The sequence below is a fragment of the Panthera leo genome, chromosome E3 (genome assembly GCF_018350215.1).
Source record: "Panthera leo isolate Ple1 chromosome E3, P.leo_Ple1_pat1.1, whole genome shotgun sequence".
Taxonomy (NCBI): domain Eukaryota; kingdom Metazoa; phylum Chordata; class Mammalia; order Carnivora; family Felidae; genus Panthera; species Panthera leo.
The window spans coordinates 23,308,248-23,321,012 of NC_056694.1; the positions used below are offsets into that span (position 1 = coordinate 23,308,248).

General features: G+C 54.3%; 1 protein-coding gene across 1 annotated transcript in view; it reads right to left on the reverse strand.

Annotated features, from left to right (window-relative positions):
* Positions 1-10,873, reverse strand: part of HS3ST2 (heparan sulfate-glucosamine 3-sulfotransferase 2) — a 92,120-nt gene extending 81,247 nt beyond the window's left edge. Inside the window, exon 1 of the mRNA XM_042921717.1 lies at positions 10,383-10,873. Coding sequence (XP_042777651.1) covers positions 10,383-10,873 — 491 coding nt within the window. The remainder of the gene's footprint in view (positions 1-10,382) is intronic.
* Between the last annotated feature and the right edge of the window lie 1,892 nt (positions 10,874-12,765).

Consider the following 12,765-nt stretch of genomic DNA (forward strand, 5'->3'; position numbering starts at 1 on the left):
ACCGCGAAATCCCTCAGCAAATTCTGCAAATGTACCTTCAGGATGTAGCCAGCGTCTGAAACAGATGTCTTTGAGTAGGTGACATTTGAGCTGGAACCTGCATGGTGAGAAGCAGCCAGATCTAGGATACAGCAAATGCCAACACCCTACAGCTTAGGCATCGGCTCCCCCAAATGTCTCTCTAACCCACGCTGCGTGAGGCCCCCTCCTCCGTGATCCCACAGTGCTGGGAGCACCCTCTCTCTCTGTGTCTGCAAGTCTTGCTACTGGACGTGTGTGCCCTTCAGCTCTTTAAAGGGGATCCTACTTCTCGTCTGCACTTTTCCAGGGCTCGGCAGAGCAGCTGGCATATAGTAGACGGCCAATAAAGGTGTGTGGGACTGAGATCAGAAGTGCAGTCGTGGAATGAATGGATTCAGAAACAACATTCCTTCGGCCATCCCTTTGAAAATCCTCTCTGCCCACTGAGACCCCAATAACATATTGCCTCCTCCAGGAAGCCTTCCAAAATTCTCCCAAGTGGATCTCATTTCCTTTCTGTACTGCTAGAGCTCTGCCTGGATGTCTATTATGGTACCTCTCAGCATCTGATTTTCCATGAGCATCTCAAAATCGGATCACACTGTGAACAGCCCCGTGACAAGACCTGTGTCCTATTTACCTCTAGGCCCTCAGCACCCGGTTCCATACAGATATGATGAAAAAGAATTAATAACTAATAATGACAGGTAACACTTGTTGGACACCTTCCACATGCCAGAAATCTGAGTACTTGTGCATGTTATCAGTCATTCGATCCTCAAGGCAAGCTTGTGGGGTTAAGGCACAGGGCTCGTCCCAGTGTGCCAATGGAACTGAGACACAGAGAAGCCGCTGGCTGCTGGACACAAACCTGGCAGGTGGTGCAAGTGAGGAGATTCCAACCCATTCATTCTGATTCCAGAGCCAAGCTTTTTTTCCTTTTTTTTTTTTTTTTAATGTTTATTTAATTTTGAGAGAGCGAGTGGGGAGGGGCAGAGAGAGGGAGACACAGAATCTGAAGCGGTCTCCAGGCTCTGAGCTGTCAGCACAGGGCCCGGTGCAGGGCTAGAACTCATGGACCGCGAGATCATGACCCGAGCTGAAGACGCTTAACCCACTGAGCCCCCTGGGCGCCTCCCAGAGCCAAGCTTTTAATCACTGCACTGAAGCTGCCTGCCCTGGTGCTTTCTGCCTCCTTACCCCCATTTTGAGGTCATCTCGCCCATGCCTTTTGAATCTGGGCTGTCCTCCTCCTTCCAATAAGATGCGTCTGTCCATCCCTCCCCCTCACCCCACAAGGAGCCCCACTCTCCCAAGAGCCATCGCGGCAATGCCCTGCTCACCTCTCCCCAGCCTCAGGGTGGGTGCGGGTCTCCTTCGCCCAGCCATGAGCGCCGAGACCAGGACGTGCCCTGAGTTTGCAGGAAGGTGCCTCTTCATCAGCACTGATGGCTATCGACCCAACTGAAGGCAAGCTCAGGGTGCCCCGCTGTCACAGACACCCTCTAAACGGCTGCTGCTGGGTATTGTTACATCCAGGGACAATAAGTCCCAGGGACAATTTTCCCCTGTGGAGCTCCCTCTACGGAGCTGAGAAAGCAAAAGTGACACCTTGCCCTAGGTTGAAGCCTCACGTCATGCATCACAGAGTAGATTTGCATCCTGAAATTTTAAAAAGACACCCTGTCTTGCATGAGCATCAAAATTTAAAAAAAAAAAAAGGCTTGAGACCCATTCCCATAAACTGCCATAGATTGCTGAGTCTCTAGTGGAAACAACTTGACATCTTATTTTTGCAACACTGACGCCTGCAGATATGGATGCAATGACCTATGTAGATCTGATCATTTTTCCACCCATGGGAATAATGAAGAAACCAATGGCAACTTTGGCGGGGGGGTCCTTTAAATACCTGCTACACCTTTTATTCTGGGAACGCTGTTCTCCTGAAGTCTAGACTCCCTTGTAAATATTGCTTGTTGAAATAGTTCTCTGAAGCCTCTTGTTTGTCCTGAGTCTTCCATTGGCTTGTCTCTTCCAATCATTAACACATCAAAGCAATCTGAAAGCTAGAAACCTCTCAGGATTTACTTAAGGTGGATTTTCTGCAAATTCTAGCAGGGTTTCCCCAGATGTCGGATGTGTGGCCCATCTCCATAATCTGGGGGTACTCCACCGACCTACCCAAGATCACTGGGTAGTTATTAATTATTTATTAAATATCACTGAATATTTCTCACAGTGAGAAAATCTGTGTCTTTTCCATTTCGTTTCCATTTCTTCTATCCTCTCTCCTACATCGAGGAGAAAGAAAAGTCTCATGCTGCAATTAATATTTCTCTAGCTGTTCTTTTTTTTTTTTTTTTAACGTTTTTATTTATTTTTGAGACAGAGACAGAGCATGAGCAGGGGAGGGGCAGAGAGATGGGGAGACACAGAATCTGAAGCGGGCTCCAGGCTCTGAGCTGTCAACACAGAGCCCGACGCAGGGCTCAAACTCACGGAGTGTGAGATCATGACCTGAGCCGAAGTCAGACACTTAACCGGCTGAGCCACCCAGGCGCCCCTCTCTAGCTGTTCTTAGTGGTATCTCCAGTACTCTTTTAAACTTAATTTTTTTTAATGTCTTATTTATTCTTGAGAGAGAGAGACAGAGCAGCAGCAGGTGAGCGGCAGAGCGAGAGAGGGACACAGAATCTGAAGCAGGCTCCACGCTCTGAGCTGTCAGCACAGAGCCCCATGCGGGGCTTGAACTCATAGACTGCGAGATCATGACCTGAGCCGAAGTCAGACACTTAACCGACTGAGCCACCCAGGCGCCCCTCCAGTACCCACTTTTAAACAAAGACTGATTAGGCTGCAGGATTGGAATGGTCCAGCCACCTTAGGAAGCAAAACTTCAATTGCACTCTTTTGTTTGCAGTCTATGTATTTTTACGATTCCTTTCTAATGATGGCAAAGTGGGGCTGGTTTTCCACATAGGGCAGTTTTCAAATGAAGTCGTTTTAAGAAAATATGTGTGTTCCCACTCTATTTGCATATTGTGCATTAGGCGGACAAATGAGCAGCACACATCTAGGACACACAACAGTGGATGCCTGTGGTAACCCTGGGAAGGGTTACCACACGGCACACAAACAGGGGTGAGAAAGAGGGGAATACTTTTCATGGGACAGCCTTGATCACTTTTCAAGTTTGCATTATGTGAACATATTCTCTATTCCAAAATATATGCACTGGAGAAAAAAAAATAAGCCCGGCTCTTTATGAAAAAATTATAATCTTTTAAGTGTGGAAACTTAAACAAAATATTAAGAAAATAAGAGCAGAGGCCGTGCCACAATTTGGCAAATGTCACGAAGGGGGTTCGAGAATGCCTGGAGCCTGGAAATCGCCACCCTCAGAGAATGAGGGAGCGATGCTACCCCTCAGAAGTGGCAAGGAGGGGTCCCCGGCCTCCACCCCGAGCGGACACTCATGGGAGCTGGTGGCCATGGGCGCAGAGCCTCTGATTCCAAAGCTCGGGAGGACACTCCCCCAGGGGACTTGCACCCAGGAGACCACGTGATGCTCAAGCCCCAGATAACCCAACCAGTACCATTGGCCCACGCGCCTTGAAGAACCTGCTCGGGAATGACCCCTCGCCCCTCTCCCTCTGCTGTTATCCTGCTGAGAAAGCCCCCCCCATGAATGCAGGACTGAGCCAACAGGCCAGCTGCGTAGCCTGACAGGCAGCAATTACCTCTGAAATGCTAAGTTATTTCCACTCACTGGTGGCTTTTACCCACCTCGTCAAGCTGCCCATGGACTACAAAGCGCTGCAGCCCATTAGGAGAACAAAGTGGCAGCAAGAGCTGGCCTACAGCAGCCTGGCACTGAGCCTGGCAAATGGTAGGCGTTTGACAAATAAATGGATTAACCCGCCCGGGGTTAGCTCTGGAGGAGACGTTGAGTCCCGTAGGTTTAGACCAGCTGTGACCTTTCAGCCCTTCCGGCCTGACTCACAGGCTGTGGGCTTGTCTACCCGCTCCCCCTGCTGCCCAGCCCTCTGCGCATAGACGGCCTCCCCTCCGAGTCCTCCTCCGGGGGACCCTGATCAATGGGGAGCTGTGTGCTTCCACCCCTGCCCCGCCCCCTCCGTCACTCAGTCATTCAGGGCTGATTCATGGAGGTCTGACCAAAGAGAAAGAAGTTGTCCTATAACCCTGCACGCCAGATGCACGGAACATTAGCAGGCATGCAGGTAATTGCACCTGTGGGACACTGCCTTTGCCCTGAGCCTGTTAGGGACTCACAGGACGTGCCTCCAAATATCTGGGTGGTCCAGCAGCCCACGAAGAACGTGCCCACCACATCATCTTATTGACTCCCTGTGGGAATCAGTCCGCACTTTCTCTCACTTTGGGATGGGTGCTTTCAGGGAGATGGCATGGGTAACATAGATCCAAGATGGATGCGGCTCCTTGGCCAATCAGAAGAGGCCCCTGACGGCTTGGAAACAGCAATCTGGGGCTCCCTCCAGGATCCGGCATTTGCCACCTAGTCTCAGGCTCTTCAGAAGGTCTAGTGGGTCCCCACGGCAGAAGGCACCTCTGGGGGAAAGAGTTTCCATCGAACATGGAAACATGATACCTCATTGAATCTAAGACCCCATCAATCGTCAAATATCCTCATTCAGAGATGTTAAAATGTGGGGGGAAAGTGTGCCCTTACAACCTTTGATAAATGGTATTTTCACATTTTCGCATCCCAAACAGCCTTAACGGGGCGCCTGAGTGGCTCAGTCAGGCCATCCAACAGGGGCTCAGTCAGCCTTAACAGGGGCGCCTGAGTCAGTGCTCAGTCAGTTGAGCATCCAATTCTTGATTTTGGCTCAGATCATGATCTCACATCGTGGGATCGAGCCCTGCATCGGGCTCTATGCAGACAGCGCGGAGCCTACTTGGGATCCTCTCTCTCTACCCCTTCCCCACTTGTGCTCTATCTCTCGTGCTCTCAAAATAAATAAGTAAAAACTAAAAACCCCAAAGCAGGCTTAACAATGTGTGACAGCTGGAAAGCACCAGGGCTGTTAGAGTCTCTTCCCCCCTAAATAGCCACATACCAGAGACCGTGGGGACAGCCCGCTCCAGGGCGAGCTCTCCCACCGTCCCTGTAAGCTCCAGGGGCAAGCGAAGCCAGCTCTTCAAAACCTGTCTTTGAGCAATGACGGTTCTGCCTGCCCATCCCGAATGTTCCTTGGTGCCTGACAACTGTAGGCGCGCTAGAACTAACTATTACATCTCCAGTGTGCTGCAAGGCTGACAGCCAGCACACCATGGACGCTGGATTTATGGACTCAAGGGTTTCATTTAACCAGCGCATATGACATCCTCCTGGACCGAGGCAGGAAAACTCCTTTGAAGACATGTGTCTGCACAGACACTGCAATTGTGCGTGCAAGGGCACGTCTGTGGAGTGTGCAAGTGCATACATCTGCGCACACCTGACAAGTGTGGAACGGTCCGTGTCAGGTATTGCTTAGGGTTCCTTTTTATATGTTTATTTATTGATTTTCACAGAGACAGCACTAGCTGGGGAGGGACAGAGAGAGAAGGAGAGAGAGAGAATCCCAAGCAGTCTGCACGCCTGCCAGCGCACAGCCCGATGCGGGACTCGAACTCACAAAGCCGTGAGACCATGACCTGAAGGTGCTGCTCAGTTTGTTGCAGGCGGCAGAGTCTTCTGCACTAACCACTCCCCTCACCTTCTGTTTGCTCTGCTGTTAGAATTTGATTTCTCGATTGAAATGACCTGGAACCAGTGACAGACCTTATTCTCTGCTTTTCATTCTCTTTCTTCCCCGGACCGTCACCTCTGGGGCAAATGTCTACTCTGACTTACACCATCCCAACAACACCATGGACGCTGAACAAACAAATAACCCGAGTTGTGAAGTCTAAAGTTTACCCAACAGGCTTATCTATCATAATGTTGTCACCTGAGCACAGAGTCAATTATCATGTGTTAACCTGCTCTTGTTGGCATTTCAGTGCATTTAGAGAAGATCCGCTTCCTCCTCACCCCCCACCCTCAGCCCCCTGCCGTCCCTGAAAACTAGCGAAATCAAGAACACTTAGGACAAAACTCAGCTTCCTCTAAGACCCTAAAAACTACCAGACAACACACAGTTTTTATCGCTTTACGAAAGATGAACACCTGGACTGTTCTGCCTTACACCCAACCCTTGCTAAATCATAGCATCCCAAATACAATCTTCGATTTTCACATGGTCCGTCTTGAGTTTCACAAGACTGGAAAGCAGGTCAGACTTTAAATGGGTCAGAAATCAGTCCCATTTAAAAAAAATTTTTTTTTAACGTTTATTTATTTTTTGAGATAGAGAGAGACAGAGCATGAACGGGGGAGGGGCAGAGAGAGAGGGAGACACAGAATCGGAAGCAGGCTCCAGGCTCTGAGCCGTCAGCCCAGAGCCCGACGCGGGGCTCGAGCTCACGGACCGCGAGATCGTGACCTGAGCTGAAGTCGGACGCTTAACCGACTGCGCCACCCAGGCGCCCCATCAGTTCCATTTTAAAGGTGAGCAAATGGACACCCAGACGTGTGAAGTGACTTTTTACCAATGCGGAAGGAAGGAAGGAAGGAAGGAAGGAAGGAAGGAAGGAAGGAAGGAAGGAAGGAAGGAAAGGAGAGAGAGAAGGAAGACTGTAAAGTAAGAAAGCAAACTGAAGCAGAGCTGACACTAGAATTAAGACCGGGACCCTACCTAGTCTATCCTGGGACTGCTTTTCTAGCAACTAATTAACTCCTCAGCCCAATCTGGTAATAGCAGCAGGGGCAGAAACCAAGTTTTCACACTAGTGTGACGGTGATCCCAGAAGCACTGGTAGTGAGGAACTGCAGCCACCGCAGCAACAGCAGAAACATGGCTGCCGTACCTTTATGTGCCATAGACTCTTCCGGGACACCTTCCCACACAACAGCCTTCTGTGACGACTGCTACGGGCCCCATCCCACGAGGAAGGCGAGACACAGGATGATCACGGTCTTTCAACCAACCGCACGGCATCTGGAGACCATCTCTGGTTCCCTCATCAGCCTGCTGTCATTTCTGCCTACCTGTCCCCTGTCCAAGCATGCAGCCGGCCTCGCCCCATAGGCCCAGCTGTCACCTCGGGGAGGAAATTGGGAGAGGGGAGCCAGGCCAGACATGCAGGTGATGGAACTCAGAAACCTCTAAGGGGAGGGATCCCACCGCAGAGGGCTGGGCTCTCCCAGGCTGGTTCCCAAGAGGGGCTCAGGCTGGAGGCAAGGAGGACACAGACTCTGCCTCCTGGTCTCCCTGGCTGTATCACTCCGCCTTCAGGCACTGTTTGACCCCTCCTGGCTTATCTCCACAGGAAGAAGGCTCTCTCCTTTGCATTGAGAGTGAAGTTGGATTTTTCCCCTGTCTCTCTACATGGAGGCCTCGGGACCCAGAAGTTGTCCCGAGGAGCTTAACTGTGGGCAGATTATAATGTGATCCATGGCCTGTAACTCTGCCACTCTGAACTCCGCCTTTGGAAAATATGGTCTGCCACTCTGGGTGCAAGGGCTCTCTGGCCATGTCTACCCAGGGGTCACCGGCTCCATAGCGGCAAGCTATGCAGAGCAGTGGTTAAAGCACTTAGCTGGCAATGCGCAGGCACACACACAGCCACACACACACGAGCATGTGTGGCTCCATGGGCTACTACATGCCAGTGACTTCTGGCTCATCAGCCTGCTTTGTGACCCCATTTCAGACTTTTGGGGGGCTGCAGTTTTCACATGTGTGAAATGACAAGGGCAACAGGCAGAAAGAGGAGCATCATATCACCTGCTGTCCTAACTCCCAGAATGCAGGAATAAAGTGAGAACGTGGATTTTAAAAGGATCCCGGGAATCCTGGACATTTCTGCAATTGATGCATAACTCTTGAGCGATGATAAAGGATAAAGCACTTTCAGAGAAACGTTCTGGAAAGTATGCAAACAGCATCCAAATGGGACGGCATCACCTTACGTAGAAATGGCAATCCACAACCAAACCCTGGATTCCCAGGGTGTGGGTCTGCAAAGGACAGATGCACAAACCACATAGCCCTTTCCTGAGCTGTAGGCTCCCAGCCTTCCCCTGGGGGTGTAGTGGGAATGGGGCAGACCTCCAGGCTAACCTTTCCCAGAAATACAAAGGGTGAAAGGGAGGGTAACTCAGACCCTGGGAAGCCGGGTGGAGGGGAGAGAGAAGTAGAGCTGTCAGTGTGCTTGATGTTAAATAAAACCTACCAAGGCTCAGTTGAGAATTTTAGCAGAATCCAAATGTGCTATAAAAAAAAAAAAAAAAAAAGGCACGGCTCCCATCTCTAAGGTTCACAGCTAAGCTGGCTTAGAATCACACATGCCAAGGTTAAAAATAAAAGGCAGCCATCCCTGAATGACACGGGCTCTGGGAAGGAAGCCGGAGGTAAGTTGCTTGCCCATGGGCCAGGGAGAGGGGAGTGTAAACATTGGGTGCAGGGTTGTCATTGTTTACTGGAGGACACAATATCTAAAAGCCAGATGCTCAGAATTTTGCTATTTTGCACTTAAAAGGCACTTCGTACTGGCCAAGGGTTTCGTAACGATCTTCAGATTTTCCATCGAGGAAACCCTGCTGGGCATGAGTGTGTGGCCATGGCTGACCCACACAGGGCTCTGCTGCTCCATGAATTTGCCTCCCTCGCCCTGAGGTCTGGCTCTGACGCTGTCCTTGTACACCTCAAACACCCAAATGGGATGCCTGTGGGTCACAGTTTGGAAAGCACCAGACCTCCCATACTGTGTTGCCCTATTCCATTAAGCCAACATAATGGTGCCAGGGGTCACCAACAGGCCAGGTATCCCCTGCTGGGCTCCACTGGAGTCACAGTGTGTGTCTGCCTCCTAAGGGGGGTGTGTGTCCCATCCCCTGCCCCCACAACCACGACCACTGCAGGCCAGGGCTATCGGCCCTGTTGCCCCCTTGCAAATCCAGAGCCCCTCAGTATGAGCCTAGTTGGCTCCCCTAACAAAGTTTTCATTTGTCCAGGATGCTTATGGCTGCTGCTTCCTAAAGGGTTTACTTTTAGAAACATTTGTTAAAAATTAGCTCTAGTTCCTGTAACAGCGCCCATGTTATTCCTCCCCAATTCCAATACTATGCAGACATTTCTAGAAGGTCTTCAAGGGTCAGATGAATGATGGGAATTCTGTGATCCATGTGTTGCGGGGAACCCATACCTGACACCACTCCCAGGGATGCCCTGACTCGGCCCACGTTTGGGCCAGTCCTACACCTCGGCACCATTCAGGGATTGGGAGGCAGACGGGCACCGAACAGTAGAGGCTGTCACCTTCCAGAAGCTTCAGGCTATCCCCAGACATCACCAACCTAGATGACTCTCAGCCCTGCCAGTGTAGTGGAGCAGACAGTCTATGACTGGCTGTCCCTAGGACCCTGGCCAGCCCTTATCTGAGGTGCCCACCAGTATCCCAAATTCCACATCCTGGCTGTGGGTTTAGAAGCACCACCCAGCGCAGGTGTCTTTTTTACACTTTGAAGGTACTTTAGAAAGGCCTTAGGAGGCACACCAGGACGAGGCTGTTTTCCTGACCACTGGGATGGATGAAAAAATCGAGGCTCAAAGCATTTCAGGAATTTGCTCAAGCTAAGTGACAGAGCATGACTCAAATCCAGAGTTCCTTTCCACTACCCTAAGGCCACTCATTCAGAGTCAGAGCGACCGGGGTGTGGTGGGCGCAGGGTGGGGGCGTCTCAGTCCGGGTAAAAAATGACCCTCCAGAAGGGACCCCCCCCCACCTCATCCCCACTCATCAGGGGATGCCCTCTCCGTGTGCCTGAACTACCGGGGACCTCATCCAAGCGCAGAGCCCTGCCGCAAGGGGGCCCTATTCTGACTTTCCCTTCTCAGGGTCCTTCAGACGCCGGGAAAGATGAACGAAGGTCAGGAGAGGGCCTTGTTCTGAAGCGGCACGTGTCCCGGCCCGCCCCTTCCCCGGGCATCCCGCTCCACCCCAAAGGCTGGACACGGAGCTAGCTCACCAGCTCGCCCTGAGGTTTGGCTAGACATCCCCCTTCCCTTCCGGCGACTCCAGAAACAACCACCCTTTGCAGTTCGACAAAGCGCGTGCCCGTCTACACCATCCCCGGGAAGTTCTTGGTGAATCCTGCTAGAGTCCCCCCACGTGTCAGCTTGAACCACACAACGAGCCGGATTAGAGGGAGAGGAGACGCTGGAGATGGCCCTAAGGATGGACCCGACTGGGGCCCCGGCGCGCGGAGCGGGGCGCCCCCTCCTTACCTGTACCAGTCCAGCCCGCGGCCGTAGTTCCTGTCGAAGAAGTGGGGCTCGGTGCCCAAGGCCCGCACGTCCGGGTGCACGCGGATGAACTCCAGCACGGCCCGCGTGCCCCCCTTCTTCACGCCCACGATGAGGGCTTGGGGCAGCCGCTTGGTGCCTAGCCTGGCCGAGCCCGAGTGGTTGGCAGCCGGGAGACGAGGGGCGGGAGCGGCAGCGGCAGCGGCGGGCGAGCTGGGAGCGCCGGGCGCGCTGGGCGTGGGCCCCGGGGGATCGCAGGGGCGGGACTTCGGGAGAAGTTTCTGGCCGCCCGCGCCGGGGCCACGCAGGCAGCGAGGCGCGCCAAGGAGGCGGCTCTGGCCCAGGTCGTCGCAGCAGCACAGGAGACTGTAGCACAGGTAAGTGCAGGAGAGCGAAAGCGTGAAGGCGAAGAGCAGCCTGCGCGCCCTCCGCGGCTGAGCTGGCCCCGCGCGGCCCAGGACCCTATAGGCCATGGCTCCATGGGCCCGCGCCGGGGGTCATGGTTTCCGGGGGGCGCCGGCGGCGGAGCTGTCGTGGCCCTGCGGCCGCCTAGAGGGCTGGCGCCGCGCTGCCCGGGCCCCGCGGGTCGGGCGTGGGGGGCGCCGTCTTCTCCGGGCACTGCCGGCCGGGGCGCGCACCATGCCCGGGGATCCCGGGGACGGCGGCTCCTCGGGGGACAGGCGGCTGCGCGTCCCACATCTCCCCGTCCCGGACCACGGGGCTCCGGGCGGCGCTCCTCGGCTCTCACGTGCGCCGGCTTCGGAGCGCGCCCAGTGCCCGAAGCCCCATTCCTGGTCCCCGGAGCGCGGCGCCCCACGCTCGGCGGCGGCGCGGCCGCGCGGGCTGGCGGGCGGACCGGACGGTGGCGCTGGCGCGGGCCGCGCTCCGGCTCCTCGAGAAATGCCGAGCCGCGCGCGCTGCCGGCTCTATTTAAGGAGTCGCCTGACGTCAGCCGCGCGGGTCCCCCGAGCTCGCGCCCCGCCCTGGGACCTGGCCCGCCCCCTGCGCCCCACTCTCCTGCCCCTCCCAGGTACGCGCCACCCGGGCCCTCCCGGTTCAGGCCGCTCCCTGTGCAGCCCTGGCCGGCTTGGGATGGCGAGGCATTTACTCCTCCAGGAGGCCGAACGCCCCCAGCACCCCCAGGGGTGGGAACCCCGGCCCAGGTTGCGCCAACATTCAGCCTCAGACCCCGGCGCAGATCCAAGCACTCTACACGGATGCACGGTCCCACCACACTGACACACACACGCACGCACGCACATACACAGGTACACACGTACCCTGACCAGGACACACCCCCTCACCCCACAAGGGCGTGGAAACACCAACACGGACCCTCCCCTGTGCCCCTCACCCCCGTCTCACCAGACACACACAGCCTGGAATCAGACATCGTGCCGTGTGCGCACACACGCGCGGGACTGGGACACACGCTCTAGACGGGGATGGGTGGAGAAGCAGGGCGTGAGTGAGATTCCGTGACTATTCGCGGAGCTCCTTGGCCCCCCGCGCGCTGACTCATATCCAGGCGGCTCGCTCTGTCTCACACCCATGAAGCATGCGCCCCCACCCCACTGTCACTCCACAGCTCCCGGGACGCGGCGGGCGAGGGAACCCCAAAGGAGCGGACTCCGCGCTGGGCCGGTTCCTCTCTTAGCGGCCGCCCCCTAGCGGCGAGCTGCTCCCCGGGGAGCTGTTGGGGGTCCCACAGCGTCCCTGAGGTCCAGGATGCGGTGGACTTCATGCCGTGGCATGAGGAGGAAACGCAAGGGAGGACTTTTCCAGGAGCATTTCCTCTTCGAATGATTTCCCGGCAATTGCCCGCAGGACAGTTTTCAGCGACCATGCGCAGAACTGGCATGGGTGACCAACCCCAGTGCTGCCCTGAGTGACCACACTAGTGGATCAGAACCGTACATCAGAACAGACCTAAATCACCGTGGCCAAGAACGCTAAGTTGTCACCCCACAGGAATGCCAAATCACTGTGCCCAGGTGTTCACCAAGTGCTACCCACACACCATTCACTGAGTGACCACCATCGCCTCCACTGCCTGCCCCCCACAAACTAAACATCCTTCTTCAGAGAATAATCTAATCAGGTTCTGTGGACTTTAGCCCTAGCCAGGGAATATTTTGTCCCCAAACGGGCCCATCCCTAGAAACTTTAGGCCAGTCCCTCTACTACAGACCATAACTACCAACTTTGTTTCGAGCCCTCCCAGGGTTAACTCCTTTAATATGGACCACAACCCGATGAGTTTGTTACCATTATCCCCACATCACCTCACTTCCTTAATTCTAATAGTAGCGAACATTTACTGAGTGCTTGTTTGGTGCCAGTAATGTGCAGATCAGTTGACATG